The 20,503-nt window shown below is 41.9% G+C and overlaps 1 protein-coding gene across 2 annotated transcripts; it reads left to right on the top strand.

The window, feature by feature from the left end:
* Positions 1 to 12,135: 12,135 nt before the first annotated feature.
* On the top strand, positions 12,136 to 13,364 carry LOC145459465 (uncharacterized). Of its 2 annotated transcripts, XM_080338100.1 has the most exons (3): positions 12,136 to 12,336; positions 12,396 to 12,517; positions 12,901 to 13,364. In XM_080338100.1, the coding sequence occupies exons 1-3, from the start codon at positions 12,156 to 12,158 to the stop codon at positions 12,943 to 12,945; spliced, it is 348 nt and encodes a 115-aa protein (XP_080194226.1). In that variant the 5' UTR covers positions 12,136 to 12,155; the 3' UTR covers positions 12,946 to 13,364. The 2 variants fall into 2 exon arrangements, with proteins under 2 accessions (XP_080194226.1, XP_080194225.1); XM_080338099.1 differs by having other exon boundaries at positions 12,396 to 13,364.
* Positions 13,365 to 20,503: the final 7,139 nt, after the last annotated feature.

Below are 20,503 nucleotides of genomic sequence, written 5' to 3'. Positions count from 1 at the left end.
AAGTTGACGGTTACGGAATCAAAAATAAGAAAATCAGCCTGGTGTAAATGACCATTGTAGTCGACAAACACCATGATTACCACAAAGGACATTAGGGTTGAGTACATCGTAAATGCCGATAACGCAAGTATTCTCGCTTTGACGTCACTAAACTTTGAAGTAGTAGTAAGCAAGTAGTGGGGAATCTCGGCATATGGAACCGCGGGCCACATTATCATGTAACACGGAAAACTGTCCGCGGGCCGGACAAAATCCCTTCGCGGGCCATATATTGCCCACTCCTGCCCTAGGCCTAGGCCAGTGGTTCTTAAACTTGGCTCCTGCTCCCACAAGGGGCGGGAACGCCCGGGGAGTGATATGGGGGCGCTAAACCGATAACACCGGGCATAGGGTTTTGCCATACGTGCTGATTTTCCCGGACGTGTTCGTAATTTTAGTGTTCAAGCAGCTTTCGGGGGGAAATACTAAAATATGCGTAAATGTCCGGAATTTTGAAAATTATATTTGAGTCCGAGGTTTTGTAGGTTGCCAGCAGCCATTTTCCCGCAAACATTTTCAACTCCTCAAATCAATCAAATATGTATAGTGCGGACGTTCAAGCGGGTGATTCGGGGCTCGAAGCAAAGTGATGTCCTTAGTCAGCACAACATGGTTTTCTGTAAATATTTCCAAATCAGACGTTTTCAGTTTCGGTCAACTAACGGTCAACATACAAACACTAAAAATGCGCCGACCTAACCGTAATTAAAGCAAATGTCTGATGCGTTACGGGTTACAATTGCGTCATAAACGACAATACATGAGCGAGATAGTGTAATGTTTGTGCGTCCGGCTTCTCGATCGGTAGGTCGTGGGTTCGATCCCCGGCCGGGTCAGACCAAAGACTCGAAAACTGGTATCCGCGGCTATCCTGCTAGGCGCTCAGCAATCATGGATAGCATGGAGGAGAAAAAAACCGGGGGTGCAGACTAGATGACCTTACTATAAAGGCCGTATCGCATCTCCGTCGTCAAAGCATCTCGATGGTGCAGGCGAAAAAGAATACCATATCTCTCTCATTCATAGTGTCTTACCGTGGTGTTGACTGTTGACACAAGTAAATGGCACGGCACACTGCGATTATGCCATGCCATTCTCTTCATTTTACCAAAAGCAATTCACGGCAATATTTGGACTAGCATGCAGTGTTCAAATTTCATGAAACCGCTATGAATTGGAAGTAACTTGGGTACTGCTTACGAAAATGCATATTGTATTCTGACCTAATAGAAATCCTCAAAATGGCCTCGAATACTACACATGGTTACGCCACCTTTGAGGATCAGTGTTCTAGGCATTTATGAGACACCGATCACGCGAGGAGAAGGAGCCTCGGTAAACCTTCAACACTTGAGTCGGAATTCGGGAGTCGATCTCAATCAGACTAGAACTCTCAACCCATTTGTGTTGCAGCTGTGGAACTTAACACCACGCTATAACAATGCAATTGCTTTCCATGTACAACTGGTCATGTGATAACCAGAGGTGTTCAGTAACGAAGCACTTCTACTTTTTCGAAGTAATCAAGTAATTTTCCTCTACTTCTGGTACTTGCTCAAGTAGATCTGTTTTTCTTTACTTCTACTTCGTAATATTTTGTGATCTACGTACTTACTTTTCGCTATTTTCAGTTTGTGAAGTAGAAGTAGTTTAATCCTCCAATAAGAAGAGAAGTTTCGGGGCTGTTTTCGCGGAGTACCAACATTTAATATTCATAAAAGTCAAGTAAAACCCGGAAATTTTGTTGCGTTTCACGCACATGGAGTGAAAAATATGTCTTCAAGAAAATATTAGTGAGTGTAATTTAGGTACCGGATTGCGTGGTTCCGCTCACACCGCATTGTCGCCCGTATCAAACTTTTCATCACAGTAAATATGCCCCATCATAACGTTTGCAACTACCGCTTCACAATCTGGCAATCCCCTGGTCATATCGTATCTAGCAGCCTGTGACGTGTCCTGCTAATCCGGAAGATGGACTCCGGCTTTTTTAACGCTGCACCTGTTTTAGCATACCACCTTTGAAGCTTTATGAACAAAAGACCATGAAATATGTTTTACGCTTTTTAGAAGTGGTAGGCTATTTGTATTTCACTCTCAATACCGAGTATCATACTATGAGTTCTAATTACTTTCAGTTCTTTTGTCTGCAGAACAGGCATGTTGAAGCATAAAAGCAAGTGTAGTAACGCCTCTATTTTCCGAAAATGAAGCTACACGAAATCGCAATTTTACGATTGACCAAATTTGTAATTAACGTATACTAATCTTGCAAAGTGTTAAAACCGTATCTGATACAACTTCTCGGTATTGCTCTTCACCTAAACTAGGGGCCTTATAATATGGGGTGAAGCACCACGTCTAAAACAGCGGTCTTCGAGTAAACAAAGGGTTGGTATCGCATTTTCACATCAATACAATAATATGCATCCCATGATGCAAACGAATGCTTATTCTGTTGAAAATTGATTTTGATACCTCCTGAGATGCATCAATACGAATCAAGCTCCCATGCAGCACCTTCCGCATAGCTCAATTTGCAGCTTTTGACAGTCCATGCGAACGAATTATTAAGACCGTTTTTAAAACTACTAACTTAGTTAAGTAGATTTAAAGTATGTATATTATACTTCTAGTTGAAGTAGTTTGAAATTGCTTTTAAAATTACTACTTCTACTTGACTAGCTTTCTTGACTACTTTGTCCACCTCTGGTGATAAGTGATAACTCACTGATGAAGTCACAGGCTACGTATAGATTCTGGCACTTTGACATTACGCACCATATAGGATTTCGAGTATATCGCCAGTAGATTAAATATATATATTTACCTATTAGGCTACTTTGGGAGACAATCGTACTTATTTTTGTGGCAGTTGGGGGACGAAAAAAATTGGGAGACAATTTTGTGTCCCCCTAATTCTTGGCGACATTTTTCCCTCATATGTTATCGTCTGTCAAGCAAATCCGTTTGGGACCACGGTTATTGGTCCCTCATTTGTCCCTTACAAAAGAAATCAAGCCAGGAAGCAGCAGGAATTTCGAGTTACAATGGCGACATTTTGACCCCTGTATAAACCCCATATTTTGAAAAGTGGCATTAAGTCGACAACCAATAGGGGGGATTTTCTTCCACTTTTCGCGTGTATAAAATGACACCGCTTTGCATACATGATAGTTTTTGTTTTGGAATTACTCAGTTAGGAGCATTCCCGTATATATAGGGATTTTAAGCCTTTATACACAGTCCTAAAAAATGGCGACATAAAAAATGCTGACTACCATTGTAATGACTCGACATAAAGTCTAGTTGCGATCTTGGTAGACGCCGCGGGTCGTACGATTTTAATGTCGACTCCTAATATTGGGCCCTGATTAGCTCTTAGCAAAGGCGAAAAGGCATTATATCATTGTTAGATGTTGTTGTTTAACACGCGTGATACATATTGTTAAATATAATCACTGCTTTACCTTAATATAACTCCATCAAATATATGTATTGGTTATAGCATGATAAATATTCTGTAGTATGTCCCGCACCCGAGATATGTCGAGCAGATAGGTCGTTTATTTGCTTGTGTCAAGACCGCTTGAAGATGCTCTGTCAGTTGCGAGCGGAAGGCACATACTTTATGTCAGTGATTATCAACCTTTCTGTCTTTGCAGACCCCTTTTGGACCGTCACGAGCCTCCGCGGACCCCCTACTTTTATTTCTAATTTAGCTCAAATTATTGTTTCCGCTCAAGCCAGATAATGTACAATGCTGTACAAAAGATGCATTGCGACATATTGAACAGAGAGGACAATGCTGAAACTACCAAGCACGGTCTTCAATCTAGCATCCATCTCGGCCTAATAATAGCCAAGGTGATTGGCTTCTATTTTGATCTCTTCAGCTGTGTTTCAGTTGCCTGTCCTTGCAATTCACTGTTCACTTTCCTGGCATTCGCAAATCCATGTCTTGTCGAAGGATTAGCCCAGATAAACCGAGGAGGGTTGTTGCTCCTATCGTACAAATAAGAAAGGATTCCCTTGCAAATGCTCAAGAGGGAGCGAGAGTGAGAGAGAGAGAGAGAGAGAGAGAGGAAGCGAACAAACTTATTTTTATCCTAACCATCGGATACCGTGGATACCAGTTTTCGAATCTCAGGTCTGACCCGCCAGGAGATTGAACCCATGATTTACAGATCAAAGAGGCGCGCATCACTGCTACGCTATCCCCCGCATTCCTGCCATCAGTTCCGCCACACCCAGATAATCCTACCCCACTTAAAAGGGGGTGCCGAAGGGTGTCGAAAATTATTTCGCGGAAGAACATTAATGTTGCGCTCTATATTTGAAAGTTTTTGCAACTTTTTAATCTTTCTCGCACTTGGCGCGATTTCATGTAGATAAATGTTTTGATTATCAGGCACCCTTCCTCCACGATGAATACGCATCATTTATGGAAGTAGGCATTTAGGCGTTGGCCATTAACACGCCACGATGCATGAAGACATATGAAGTTTGGGCCAACATTGGTCTCAGAGAAGTGTACCAAAAAGATCGTCAGCGAGAAAGCATTATCCGAACAGTATTGCCCTTATGTAGACCGTAAACTTCGATATAAAAATGTCTTTGTCCGGGTGATTAAATTGCTGGCGCCGAATATTCATGTCGTGGCAATCTGGACCTCACAGGACAAATGACATCCCATCCCAAATTATTATTTGACAGTGAAAAAATACCAATTTTGAATCGTGTGCTTTTTTAGTTTAGTAGCCTACATATAGGCGAGTTCAATATCTTTTGATTACATAGCGCACATGACGTCTAGAAATAACAACATGTAGCTAAGTAATTCCACCAACGGGCCCGCCCGAATATGTTCGATTATTAATTACGTGCCCCGAATATTCCTAGACAATACCTCACTCAGCTCTACAGGTAAATCTGATTACGTGGACTGAGAGGATAGAAAATTTATAGCAATATATACGCAATTATCAATACTATTGACCGAATCAATCATTAATTCTACAAAATTTTACATGGTCGCATCGAAGTGGAAATTGCATAGGTCAAAAGTGCTACATTCGGTCAAAGTGGCGATCACCGGATAGGTATAGGATTCTTGATTGTATCAATGGGAGGCGTGATGTTATGTAACAGTCACTGGATTTATGGCTTTTCCCTATACAAGAATAATATATTGCTCAGAACGCAGTAGTCAACGCAGATAAATATAAAATGTGATCTAATATAGCCGCGGGTCTAATCACCCCTCTCCGCATCCACACCAATTTCGTTGCTAGGGAGAGAAGAATAGCACCGACTAGCATCGCCATAGAAACTGCTTCTCCGTCTGCGAAGTAACACGTGCTAGTAATAACAATATACCTCGTAGTAATTCTCGAATTATGCGCAAGGTCCAACGGACCATGTGACCTCAATCAGCTTTCCATAACTTCGTAATTTTGTAGCAATTCCATAAATGATTGTAATCACCCTATCATCGTCACCAGAAACGAATATCTTTAAGTTGAAAGCGCGTAATATCAACCTAGCGTACGTTTAACAATAAATTCAACTGAAGTAACTCATGTCAACTGCTCATACATGCAGCAGTGTTGATCGAAAAATCGAGCTCGTTTATTCGTCATCACATACAAGGATAAAATGATTCTGCAAAGCTAACATAAACAAATAATGATGATCAGGCTGAAATGTGGCGAGATAGGATTTGAAAGCAGCCAAGTGCAAATAGTAAATTAGTTAACTTGTTTGGCATTTCATAACGTCACAATGCTGCGACGCGACAGGAGAGTGTCAAATCAAACAGCTATCAAACATATTGTGGTATCAGCTAGGGATGGTGTGAACGCGAGGTTCACGTTCGCGTTCTGTGTGTGAACCTCGGAAATTTAGAGGTTCACGTTCACAACAGAACCTTGGTAGGTTCTGCACTGTGAACCTTTCGCGTATATTACAATTTTCACTTCATTATGACATTTTTCGTTCAAATTTATTGCATTTCAACTGCGGGCCACTCAATGCATGGCGCTGGCAGTATAAAAATCAACAGTAAACGACCAAACGACCATGCACCTTGACAATCTCAAAAGTTTTACTGGCTTTGTTACAAATGTTTGCTCGAAATATCCAGCTTTATTACCCTTTGTGAACATTTAGTGACTCTCTGCTGTGAGCTTGACCCGCAATCACACGACATCACGAGCGAAATGCGTAGTCAGCAATGATGCTTACTCCACCAATCAATGAGATTAATATCGTTTTCTGATGTAAAAAATCTAGCAGGAGTTCAGGGTCAATCTTGACTGCATAGGTTCACTGTATCATTAAATCCAAATCCTTACGGTTGAGGTGTTGGCTACTGCTGTATAACTTGTTAATGGAGTAAAATCGGTAGCAAGTATAGAAACCTGTTTTACACTCTGCTCGATATCAATGTAGCAATACTCAGACGCCGAATACATTGTCCGGTCTGGGCTAGACCGTTAAGGCGTAAGCTTTTATTCCCTGGTAAGTCGTCGTCGAAATTGTTGGCTAGACGACGGAAAATATTGATTTTATGGGATTATTATATCACTTGATTGCCCCAGTTGATACATTTAGCGACGTTTAAAACGCCAATATGTACCTCAACACAATTGTGGCATTATGTGGCCCGAGTCGTCGCTAGGTATTGTGTACAGCTGCACAGTGTTGTACACTGTACAACAACAACAACAACAATCATCGGGTTATAATTTTCATCTGAGCAAGTTACACACAATGTACAATGCGATAAGACACAATGCGATGTTATGAACAGATAGGAGGATGCCGAACGACACGCATCAGTAGCAATCCTTTACTCTAACATCCACCTCGGCCTAGAGTGCCCGATGACACAGTTCTTTTCGATGTTGATCCTTTTTTTTTTTGAAGCCGCGGTCCTTTCTACTAGTTCTTTCCATTCCTTGTGAGTGCTTTCTTTCTTCAGGTCTTTTTTCTGGGCTTTTTTTGTCGCCGTAAGAACGGCGACAGCGGAGGAAGAGGAGCCCAGATGAACCTCCGATGGGAATCGAACCCGATCCACCGGCCTAGTAGGCACTTATCGTTACCACTACGCTATAGGCTATCACTTCACTGAAATATAGGATTGGAATTAGCAATATGACGTCACGTGACGTCATGAGGTTCACGTTCGTGTTCACACAGAACCTTTCAAAAAGGTTCGCGTTCACACGAACCTGAACCTTTCAGAGGTTCGCACCATCCCTAGTATCAGCTATAAATACCCAGAGTATCGGATTCGCATGAAGCGCCGGTTACAAAGCTCAGTATAGGCTTCAAACCCACAATCCTACATTCTATGCGTTACATTAATACTTTCCATGGGTACAGATATTTTCGTTTCCTTATATTAAAACACGGTAAGAAGCAGCCTGATTCGGGTATCGATTACGGCCCCCGTCTGTTCAAGCCAAGGCAAGGGCAACATTACATATATTGAATGACTGATGTTGAAGTGATCAGAGGGTATAACGTCACCATCGTTGCTCATTATGGCAGACTAGGGAGTGATATTCACATTTGCGTCTGGTTATAATGAAGCCTCCGCAGTCACTTATCGGCAAATTCATTGGAGTGTCTTCCCAGCCACCCTAACGTCTCGATTGTTTGCAGTGGCTGACAAACAAGGCAGCGATGTAATGCCAAATTGGTAACTACATGCACAGTTCACACGTTTGGAGATGATACACAACTCCAGTAAATTGCAAAACAAAAATGCAACATGATAGGTTGCCTCATCAAGATTGAGCTTTATAATAGGCCACACACTGGATTTTAAAACGAATCAATAAAACGAAAAGGCAGATGTTATCGTAACTATATGCCCTCTCACGCAGCGTTTAAATACGATTTATCAATATTTAGAAAGTATCTAGTTGAATTATTTGAAATTAATCGGGAAACAATAGAAAGTTAACGTTACGCGATCAAAATATTCTCAGATATATTGAGCGGGCAGTCAACATTTTACTAATTGAGTTGTGTGAACACGTTATCAAGGAGGATTCTAAATCCGTTGCTACTCACATAGACGTTTTAAAATGTATCAGAAAGCGCGTTACGAAGTGAAAATCTATTACGACATGAATTGAATTAGAGAGGGAAAGATCATAGGCCGCAGTATCCGTTTGGCGACTGTCCTGTCCAGTATTTACCCTTCCGCGTGAAATGTAACACTTACAACAGAAGAGAAATGCGTTCTACATTCAATACTCACTTTTTGTCATGGAAATGGAGTCGGCGTGGCAATCCAAATTTATACGCTATTGTACGCAGAATTCAGCAGTTATGTAGAATACTCTTCAATACGCAGAACGAATCGTTCGATGAAAACACTGATTGGAAGTAACTCCATCACGCCTGCTTGCATCTTAAGCTTTTCTTATAAGGTTCGTGTTTATGCTAATATACGTGTCATGAAACTTGAGGGCCATGAGCTGCTAATAAATATAGTACATCTTCCAAAGTAACGCCCATTTACAATAACCTGCTAATACGCTGAAACTAATCTTTCAATCACTCGGCGACAGCGGACATGAGACCTTACCAGTTGATGACACGCAATTGGTCGCGCGTACGTATACAATACTAAAGTCATCGACCTAATTCAACATTGTGAATTGCGCTTATCTCTGTAAGAAAGGCGGCATGTTAAATTTTTTGTGATAAAAGTAGGATATTCTTAAGCTACTGATCGATCTGTATATTCTGCGAATTAGGTATAGCCTTTAGGAGACAAAAACCTACTTTTCGAACGCCAATACCGGGCCACCCCCAGGTCCCACGCCGTCCAATCGGATGTTGTCGCGTTCAGTTCGACGAGACGAAAACGGGAATAACCCTGCCGAACCCCTAAGACCAGCGGTTGTCGATCGGTATTTCGATCGCTGTTCTGATACCGACCTAACGAAAAACCATACACGTAACCCGTATTGGCGTACCATCACGAAGTTTTGGTGGGAAAAAATTTTCTACGCGTCCCAGCCCCATTTCCCGGGCATCGTTGGAATTGTAATCGAATTACGCGTCTGCCAGTACCAGATTTATCCGTCTAGGATATTCGGTTGGCGAGAAATCGGCGATTTGAAAACTGTGAAAAATGCGCTATACACTGTTTTTTGAAGGCCGATTCCGAGTCGGCTGAAAGTCCGATACGATCCTATCGGGTATCGGTTTACGCGGGGCCAGGAGACGAAAGCAGCGGTACCTCGTATGGCCCAGTGGCGTGAACGACCGAGAAGGAACCTCGGATAGCCCGCCTGTGAAAAACGTGAAATTCTGCTTATGCCATGCCAAAAATGTTATTTCGCTATGGGCCTTGGTTGTGTGAGCAATCGTATTCGATTTGTGACCGGTTTGAGGTTTAGCAATGGGCAATGGACATGTATATTGCTAAAGAATGGTTTGCTGGAAATCGATAACATTCCAATACAACCACTTATTAGACCAGGGGCGGGCAACATATGGCCCGCGGGCCGGATCCGGCCCGCAGACAGTTTTCCGTCTTACATGATAGTGTGGCCCGTGGCCCCAGTCTTCCAAGATTCCCCACTACTTGCTTACATACGTCAAATTTTTATTATATTTAAATCAAAATTTTCGACGGCAATAACTCCGCTTCCACCGGTTGGAATTGAACCAAATCTGGTGAACATCGTTTCTATAGACAACGTAACACTTTCATGGGGTGAACAGAAAATTTTCAATTTTATTATTATTTATTTTTATATAATAAATCGAAACTTTCTTCTCCTGTAGCAATGCGGCTACTGGCTGGAATTGAACCAAATTTGGTGTGTAGGCCTAAATTAGGTAGCCTAACAATTTTATCAAGTAGCCAGTATGATTTGAAAAAAAGTTATTTTTGAATACCCCTAATGCACATGTATGCGCAATTGCGCATTGCGCAGCGAGCGAGGGTGAAGCTTACGCGTAAATTCGTCGAAGCGATAAGACTTATTGCGTTATCGGCATTTACAATGTACTCAACCCTAATGTCATTTGTGGTAATCGGTGTTTGTCGACTACAATGGTCATTTACACCATGCCAATATTTCGTATTTTTGATTCCGTAAACATCGACTTGTAGCACAGAACACTTCTAGGCTTCTGTAAGACACCGCTTATGCCAGGGGTCGCCAACTCAAAACGGGTTGGGGGCCATTTTCAAATTTTGTGGAGGCCGCGGGCCGCATGAATTCAATATCGAGATGAAATAGGCCACATAGTTGAAAAACCACGCTATATTGGCACCTACTAAACCCTAACGAATTGATATCTTGGTACATTTGGGGACATCAGTGGTTCCTAACCTTATATTAAACGGGTGGAAATAGTCTAGAGGGCATTAGAGGACAACAGACAGGTGGTATAACAATCTTTCGATTAAATTATAATCGCAAATTTACATTTTACCAATACATAAAGTTACGGCTTGTTCGTTGGGCTTTCTGAGACATATGGACTATAAGCCATATGTTTCGGTCATCGTAATTTATGTAAAATGTGTGTCATGTGCGTATACAATTATGCATAGTGTTGGTATGTTTCTTCCCCGTGCCTTCACAAATGATTCAGTTTACTGATATGATCATACAGCTTCTTATACGAGTAGCATAATATTAGTTGTTTCGCTTGAAGCAGGCCTACAGTAGGCCTATATCTATGTTTAAATCAAAACTAGAAGTATTATCTCTACTCTTTACTCAACTATCAAATGTCCATACCACATTTCAGTTAATTTACTATTCGAACGTAGCAATGATACAAAGTTTTAAATTATTGATTCGAGCCCGAAATAATTCCAATGCTGATGCCAAGTTTTGAAAATGAACCATCATTCATCATTGTGTCTATTATCAATTGAGTCAGTTTGATGAGGAGTAATGTTTCGCAATGTTTCGATGATCCATGATATGGTATATTTCATCAAATAGCGTTGTTATTCATGTACAATGTACATTGTGCAATCTGTGTACGGTTTGTTGACAAGGATATTACGTGATGTGTTCGCTCCCTTATCACTACCGTGTACCATGAACCAGGGGTGTCAAACTCAAGTTGCGTCGCCGGCCGGATTCAGACCTTCAAATCGCTCGCGGGGCGGACCAGTTACATCAATCCAAAATGTTACCTCAAAATCCACGCCTCAGCTGAGCACTTCAATACTCAATTATACAGCCCATGTATAATGGCGTTATACTCTATCAAACCCGTTATTCGCAAACAATAGAATTTCACGTCGGCAATAGAACCTAGTCCAACAATCTCCAGAAATATAATGGCAATTATGGTGAGCTGTGCGATATCTAAAACGTGCAATTATAGATTGGTACGTTACTGAGATGTGCGTACTTTAATGTGAATCATCTCGCAGTCATTTCTCGGTCATCATCAGCGAATAAAACGTCGAAGTTTGATTACCTTTGTAAGGAAGGTATCATGTTATGGGCGATTGCACGCTACTCGAGAATTATTTAATTTGACACCTTCGAGTGAACTCAACCAACATCTCAAAATGATACGATACATTTATATGATAGTAAAATTGTCTACTGCGGGATTGGACACGCACATAACAGCGACTTTAATGCGTCACAGAGCATCAACCCTCTACGCCAATCTCGACATACATGAGGATCAGCGACAGGCATTTTACAGCCATATGGGGCATTCAGCGGAAATGAACCAAAATGTGTATCAGTGCCCACCTGGAATTCGAGAAATTACGAAAGTTGGCAAGCACTTCGCCAATATGGATGGTCTCGACTTGAATAGTGAGTATAAATGCATATGATTCATACAATTCTTCACCTCGCTAAACTAATTATGGTACTACATGATGAATTCTCTACGTATTGTAATGCGAGAGTATTCGTTTTTTGAGTTACGTTTTAGACACTAATTCCGAATCAGAGAACATTGTGCAGTTTCTCATTTTAAGTTATGCTTTTTCGTTTCAGATGATGGAAATTCACAATTACCCGATCAAACCTGTGAACAAAGGGATTCGAGGGAACGAGGGTGGGCCTCTAGACTCTCCCGAGGAACAGCCTGATATGTCGGAAAGTATACACCGACGACAGCCCCATGCTTCTGCAAGTGAGGCGCAATGCGAGATGACGTCTTCACAAACGCCAATAAAGAAAAAAGTGGTGAATGCGGCCGGTAAATGTCGCAAGTCAAAAACGAAGAACGCGGTGAATGCACCTGATAAATGTGCCAACAAGCATAAAGAGAGTGAGCTTTTTTTAGATATGTCCGAATTCAATTCAATAAACTTGGTTTCTCGTTTCAAGAGCGTCAAGAGCGCCATAGATGGACTCGTGAAGAAACAGCTGAAATCCTAAACAGATTCAAGGATGTAACTTATGAGGAAGGAGACAGCAACAAAGGCAGCTTGCCAGTTAGAGTGGAATGGGTTTGCTCGTTTGTGGTATTCATGGTGTTTGTCGACTACTATGGTGATTTACACCAGACCACATTTCTTCATTTTCCCCCATAATTGCCGACTTTTAGCACGGCCCACTTCTGAGCTTTTAGAAGACGCCGCTTACAGGGATAAGATGGCGAGGGGGAATGGAAATTGATGTTGTGTGTTTGCGTAATATACATATATTAGTTATTAATCACAGCAGTGAAGATATCGATTTCTTTGGATCCTACTTCCGAGCCAGGCCAACCTTTGATGTTATATGATTTCTTCTGACCGTCGTCGTTGAAATACCAATGAACCTAACAATAGTTATATGCAGCTAGTTGCCCAAATTATAGATTTAATGAAATATGCTCGTGTCTTTTTAGGGTACAAAGAAATTGGAGAATTTTTGGAAAGCAGTGACATCCTGAAAGGTTTACCGGACATGCAGAGGATAAAAATGGTTAAAACCAAAATCTTCAATGAGAGAAAAAGATGCCGCTCTGCAGTGCATAAGGGAATGTCACAAATGCACGAATAGTCATAGACTATGACATCCGACTTTCAGCACGTAGCGTCAGTGATCTCTAGCACTGACGACTGTAGATACCGATTGAGCAATTTCGTTTAGTCCCTGGTGGCAATTTTAAATGTGCAATTCGTTTTTTAATCTTCGTTGCGTTCACTTCACAACATTTTGTTGCGGATGTGTTTTTATAAATTGGTTTCGATCACATGCTTAGAACTATTTCATTTCTTGGTGTGATTTATCAAGGTTGACATTGTTAGAATCGAAGGATTTTTTGGCCGCTTCCAACATTGGCTGCTGGATGCACCCATGGCTCACCATGGGGCGTAGCCGTATTGCTCGAGGTCCGAATTACTGAACAGTGAACAAGTTGGCGTATGGCTTGAAACAAATGGAAGTTAGCAATTATCAAGTGCCCAAGATTATCACGAATCAAGATTCAATGTGATCTGTCGTAGTTTTTTTTAGGAGAAACATGAATGCGGAGCGAAGTTTATGCGGTATACGGTAACTCCTTACAATTTGACGCAGCTATAACATGGCGAGAGTCTGAGATCGGTTTAGAGACATGTTAAAGTGGTCTTTATTCGAAAGATTCTGCCTTGCAGCACTGGTAATATTGGATCAAAAAGTGTACAGTGCGGTAGTGGAAAAATTGCCTCATATCTGCTAGTAGACTGTATGGTCCATGAAACGTGAAGATTCCGAGGGATATTAGGGCCGCTTATATTAAACCGAATATATTTATTATTTCATTAGAACTGAGATCTGCTATCGCGGCAAAGTAGCCACGGCTGGTCAACGAATGTCGTAGTGATTTGCATACTAGCCGTAGAAAACAGGTGATCTAATCTGCAGTATGCCAGCTGTAGCTTCTTATAAAGACACATGTTCCGTATTTTCACAACAGTTTTTAAACGCAAATATGTGTGTGGTGAAATGGCGTAGTCATTGGTATAATCCACAGCTGCAACACCAATGGGTTGTGGGTTCGATCCGACTGAGGACGACTCCAGAATTCCTACCCAAGTGTTAGAGGTTTATCTAGGCTCCTCCTCGTCACGTGATCCGCGTAAGCGGTGATTTATAAAAGCCTAGGAGTGGGCCAAATTTCGAGTGTGCAACTTTTTGGCGGGCCGGAATTTTTCTTCATACTATATTTTACGCTCACTTCGGTATTTTATCCTACATTGCTGCAATCTCAATCATAGCCTACCAATCATAAAACACAGTTATTTACATTTCAACAACGCAGAATAGATGTGACAATTGACGCAGCTTGCTTCGTGGAAGGTTTTCAAAGTCAGTGAATACGGAATCAAAATAATGAATATAGGCATACTCTCAAACTACCAATTTAGTCGAAACGCCATGAATATAAAACAAACAAACGGCGAATTATATATAGCGATCATCGATATCGTACAACGATGACGTCGTGGATTTCAAATAGTGACGTCAAAACTGATTGTCATTGGTAAATGACCCTTTTGACGAAACTGGTTCCCGAACCTTGACATATAATACGACGTCAATGTCCACCTTAGTTCAGTAACAGCAATGGTCATGGTCTGGTAATTCAAAATGGCGAATTGTCTCCCTAAGTATCAGAGATGAGCATGGATTAGGATTAGGTTTTGAAAAAACAGGATTTGTGAAATTTTGTCGGATTTGGATTGGATTTGGATTAGACATTTTTTTCGGAACGGATTAGGATTTGGATTGGATTGATCGATTTTCTGGGAAATTGAAATGCCATGTGGCAAATGGCGACAAACTTTATGCAGATCAGTTATTAATGTACTTATGGTTACTAAGTTTGTACTTATGGTTACTAAGTTATCTTGAATCAAGTGAATCGTTGGTTGTGAAAGAAAATTTTCGAATCCCTCCATTGAATAAATTAGTATTTTTCCGGAATTTCCAGTTGGAATCGGATTAGGATTGGACATGGACTTGAATATGAAAAAGTTATGGATTAGGTTTTGGATTTGGATTTGAAGGTTCGGATTTGGATTGGATTAGGACATGGAAATTTCAAATCCGCTCATCTCTGCTAAGTATCAAATGTCCACTGAAGTGGTCTATTAGATATTGCAAAAGTTGGGAAAAATTAGGGCGACCGCAGTTGGAGGACATTTCGTGTATATTCTAAACCAGGGGTCGCCAACTCAAAATAGGTCGCGGGCCACTTTTCCAAATTCCTGGAGGCCGCGGGCCGCATGACATCAATATCGATATAAAAGTAGGCAACGCAGTTCAACAACCACGTCTGATAACTCTACGTTATTACAACGCTGTGCTTTTTAACATAGGCGACGGTTATAGTCACCACAAAAGAACTAATATTTTATTGAACAAACACAAATACAACAAAAGGTATCATGATCATCAATGTCATTATATTTTGGACTATGAGCTGTACACGATACCTGACAATGACAACACTCTTGAGCCGCTAAAACAGGGGTGGCCAACATTTTTGTAATTCACGGCCGCATTTCGCGTACTCATGTAGCCTGCGGCCGCATACCGGTGGTTAGTCGTGATAAACTAGCTGGGGCCAAATACCCACGTTATCATGTCCATGTCCATTGCCGGTACACTCCGAACTAATCTATATGCACATATCGGCTTACTATGCGCACCAAATCGTTAGTAGTTACGTTGTAAATAGCCACAGAGAACCAATCTGTGGTCGCGCGAAGCGCGAAAAATTTTTCATGTTCATGAGTGAATTTCGTCAATAAATATTAGTATAGTTTCACATATTACTATAAAATATTTATCCTTTCTCGGCCAATGTGATCAGATTCCCAGATACAGCTGATGCAGGGGGTATCTGCGAAAACTTAGGGTTGCTATTACAAGTGTCGACAGCCGCATAATTTTCCTTCTACTGCTGCAGATTGGCCACCCATGGATTGAAGAATCAATATTGGGGTTAGCTATACACGGTAGGCCTACTTGCTAGACAACTATCTCCTCGTAAAGCATTGTCTTTTGGAGCGCCCGAAGTCGTTTTGCAGGCGTCTCGGTCTTGGCAGTGGTGGGCCATTGCACGTCAAGGCAATATGCCCATTCGTACCAGCAAATTCTTCATCCATGGAATGATATTACCATGCCGAAGCCGTATCAACTAGTGAGTAATAGTGATAGTGGGCACATAGAATGGCTCACTTTGAAAAACAACAACATTATGTTTCAACTGAAATCAATTCTAGCGTTTCAACATGATTTACTAAGCGTTTTTCTGAATTTTTTTCAAATCAGGTCGCGGGCCGCAAAATAGGACCTCGCGGGCCGCATGCGGCCCGCGGGCCGCGTGTTGGAGACCCCTGTTCTAAACGCTGCGATATAAACTGCAAATCACCAGTGACAACGCGCGGAATCGATATTCCCAAACCAATCGAGATATTTTCAGTCGCCTAGCTTGCAGAGATGAGCATGGATTAGGATTAGGTTTTGAAAAAACAGGATTTGTGAAATTTTGTCGGATTTGGATTGGATTTGGATTAGACATTTTTTTCTGAACGGATTAGGATTTGGATTGGATATACCTATTTTCTGGGAGATTGAAATGTCGTGTGGTGAATGGCGACCAACTTTATTCAGATCAGTTATTAATGTACTTATGGTTACTAGGTTATCTTGAATCAAGTGAATCGTTGGTTGTGAAAGAAAATTTTCGAATCTTTCCATTGCATAAATTAGTTTTTTTTTTGTGAATTTCCAGTTGGAATCGGATTAGGATTGGACATGGACTTGAATATGAAAAAGTTATGGATTAGGATTTGGATTTGGATTTGAAGGTTCGGATATGGATTGGATTAGGACATAGAAATTTCAAATCCGCTCATCTCTGCTAGCTTGTCTCCTTCTGTTGGCGATAATTGTCGCCCAACTGCTTCAAAACAGGACTGTCCACCAAAGTAGTCTGATAGGTAAATATATATATATATATATCGACTTTTTCAATTAGATAAAATAAAAAAGGGCAAAAGAAAACAGGATACAAAAGAACATCGAGATAATCAGTTTTGGGCTCGTGTTAAGCGTCTCCAACGTAGGCGGTCGTGGGCGTCTTCAAGCGACAGCCCGCGTTGCGCTAGATCAGTCTCCATTGTCGAGCGCCATGTTCTCCGATTCCAGCCACGGAGCCACCTCTGCGCCATGGCTCCGTGGGAATGTGATTGATGATGGCGGCGGCTGGTTGCTCATCTTGATGCCGCACAAGATGGCCGATTAGGCGGAAGCGTCGTTCAACTGCCAGTATCATCATCATTGGTTTATTAGCAATTTTATCAGTTCAATACACCACAAATTTGCGATACAATGAAAAGACAGGAAGATGTCGAAGCGACAAGGAGTAGTCTATGGAATCTGACACCCACCTTGGCCTAGGCGATGTAAAGAGGAGGCATGCACACTGAATGAAAGTAAAGAAGATAGTGTAGAAGAAGAATGCGACAAGAAATAGGGCGGCATGTCATGGGAAGCGAGATCGATAGGTCAGTCGTGGTCCGGTAATCTTGAGGATGGACTGTATTTATTTAGTAGTAATTGCTTGTATTTCGACTTGAATGTGGACATGCTCGTCGACTGTCGGATGGCCGGCGGGATACTGTTCCACACATCAGGTCCGGCATATTTGATAGAGCGATGATCTTTCCGGTCGATCATATGATATTTGGACGACGTGGACGCGCGTGTGTTGTACTTGTGCGCTTTTGATTCGGAGGTAAAGAAGTCATTGAAATATTCGGGGCAACGACCGCAGTGAAACTGATACATAAACTTGGCGATTTCTAGTTTCCGCATATCTTCTATGTATAGGACGCCGAATCTCTTCAGCAGCGACTTATTGGATGGGCAGCCAGGCCCCTTTGGGGCCCTAGCTATGATTCGGAGCACTTTATGCTGTAGTTTCTGTAGTGGCTTGAGTGCAGTTTTACTGGCAGCCCCCCAACAGAGGATGCCATAATGTAACTTCGATTGGATCAAGGATTTAAAGAGTATCAGAAGAACCCATGCTGGCATGAAGCGCCCAAGGCTGTAGAACAGGCCGCACTTCGGTGATAATTTAGTTTCTAGGGACTGAATATGACTCTTCCAGGACATGTTCGAGTCCAGTAAAACTCCGAGATATTTGGCATTATCTGTGTTGGAAACGGGCTGACCAGCGATATTAACGGTTAGGTTATTTTTTGAATTAACTGTCAGCAATTGCGATTTGGAGGCGTTTATGCAAAGGTTGTTCTGGGCCGTCCACTCATGGACTTTGGGCATTTGGTCACCAGTCAGGGCATCTAGCTCTGCCGTCGAAGATGCGGAAGAGAGGAGGTGAGTATCATCAGCGAACAGTGTGGTGTTCAATGAGGAGGTTTCAAAAATGTCGTTGACATATAAGGTGAAAAGGACCGGTCCAAGTACTGAGCCCTGGGGCACACCACAGGTCACCGGGTGAGGAGAGGACAAGGTGTCTGAGATCGCAACCATTTGTTGGCGTCCAGTGAGGTAACTTTTCATGAGCTCAAGTTGTGGGCCCCGAAGTCCGTAACGCGCCAATTTCGAGATGAGAATTTTATGATCTACGCAGTCAAACGCTTTTTTTAGGTCGAGAAAAATGCTACATCCCACATTTCGCTTCTCTGAGATATCATAGTACTGTTCGGCCACTGTTAGGAGGGCATGAGCGGTTTGGTGTTTGTTTCGAAAGCCAAATTGTTGAGGGGAAATGACAGACATTTTGGCGAGGAATGAGGACAGGCGGGAGAGGAGCAACTTTTCGAATACAATCCCGATGCATGGGAGAACGGATATCGGACGGTAGTTGGTGACATTAGTTCTATCCCCAGCTTTGTGTACAGGAACTACTCTGGCTTTTTTTAGATAGCTTGGGTAGACTCCATTTTCTATCATGAAGTTGAAAAAATGGGCCATATATTGACCGATATGCAGGCTTATCATTTTTAAAAACCATGATGGGATTTGGTCATAGCCGTCGGCCTTGTGCGATTTCAGTTTGTGGATGGCTACTTCTACTTCGTATTTGGTCGTAGGTTCAAGCACAATTGACTGGGATATCGATCTCACCTCTGACCTGGCCGACACAGGTTTTGTAATAGAAGAAGCAATATTTGGGCCTACGTTACAAAAATATTCATTGAAGTGATTCGCGATGGCCGCCGGGTCTGAAAGTTTGTTTCCGGTATCCGAATTCACAATTTCCGAAACAGACTTATGGCCTTTTTTCCGATGTAGGAGAGAGTTAAGTCCTGACCATGTTTTTCGAGTGTCCTTTATGTGTCTGTTGAAAAATCTCTCATTGTACTTTGCTTTTGCCTTGGAAATGAGATGCACGGTGCGATTCCTGAAACGTCGAAATCTTTCTCGTTCATGTTCTGGGCAGTTCATGGTGTCTATTCGGTTATGCCACCGGTTACGTTTACGGATAAGTTGAATCAGCTTTGTGGTCATCCACGGATTTCGATTCAATTTTCTTTGACTTCTCGAAAGGCGCTGTAGAGGTGCAAATTGTTCCAGCAGTGATTTGATAGCAGACATAAACTCTACAAATTTTTCGTCAAAGTTGTTTACCGAGATGTGGGGGATGGCTGATGTTTTAAATTGATTGAATGCGGCATCATCGAGCGCTTCTTCGTCCACTAACTCTCGTCGTCTGCAGAGGTGATATGTTTCGGGGGGTGTCCTTTGCTGTTCTTGTGATAGAAAACCAATATGGTTGTGGTCACTGATTTTTGCCGAAATGACAAATGGAATGATTTCCATGTCGCGCGAGTTGGTATATATGTGGTCGATCAAAGTCCTTGACTTTTCGGTTATGCGTGTAGGCTCGGTGATCATTTGGTAAAGACCGGCGGATTTGGCGGCATTGGAGTATGCGTTGCCTTTGTGTTTTAGAAGGTTTATGTTAATATCTCCCGCAATGAAACACATCTTTTTGTCGCTGTTGACTTTGTCCAGTGAGCGCTCCAACGCTTTTGCGAATTGGTGTATGTTTTTCGTGGGATGACGGTATAATACGGCCACAAGAAAAGATTTGTGGATTCCAATTGGGTGATCAACTTCCAGCCATAGCTCTTCGCAATCTTTGACATTCAGATCGTAGTCCGTGCAAATTTCGTAAGGAATTTTTTCTTCAATGTAAAGACCAACACCTCCGTAAGATTTCTTTGACTTCGGTGCCGGAGTATACTCGAAGTTGTAGCCCGATATATCAACGTTTTGCGTGGGTTTGGTTGAAAAGTTTATTTCTGAAATTGCTACGAGGGTAGGTGACTTCAGGTCAACGATAAGGTCTTTTAACTCATCATGGTGGGAATTAGATTGCAATCCTCTGATATTTGTATGAATCAAACTAATTTGTTTACCCTTCGGGGCTTGCAGAATTGATGCCGTCTCGTTGATCGATATTGAGTTACACTTTCTGATCAGTG

The sequence above is a fragment of the Botryllus schlosseri genome, chromosome 16 (assembly GCF_051294905.1).
Source record: "Botryllus schlosseri isolate E-star chromosome 16, Bs_hap1, whole genome shotgun sequence".
Taxonomy (NCBI): Eukaryota; Metazoa; Chordata; class Ascidiacea; order Stolidobranchia; family Styelidae; genus Botryllus; species Botryllus schlosseri.
The sequence above is the reverse complement of the archived record's forward strand: the minus strand, read 5'-3'. Positions and strand labels throughout refer to the sequence as shown.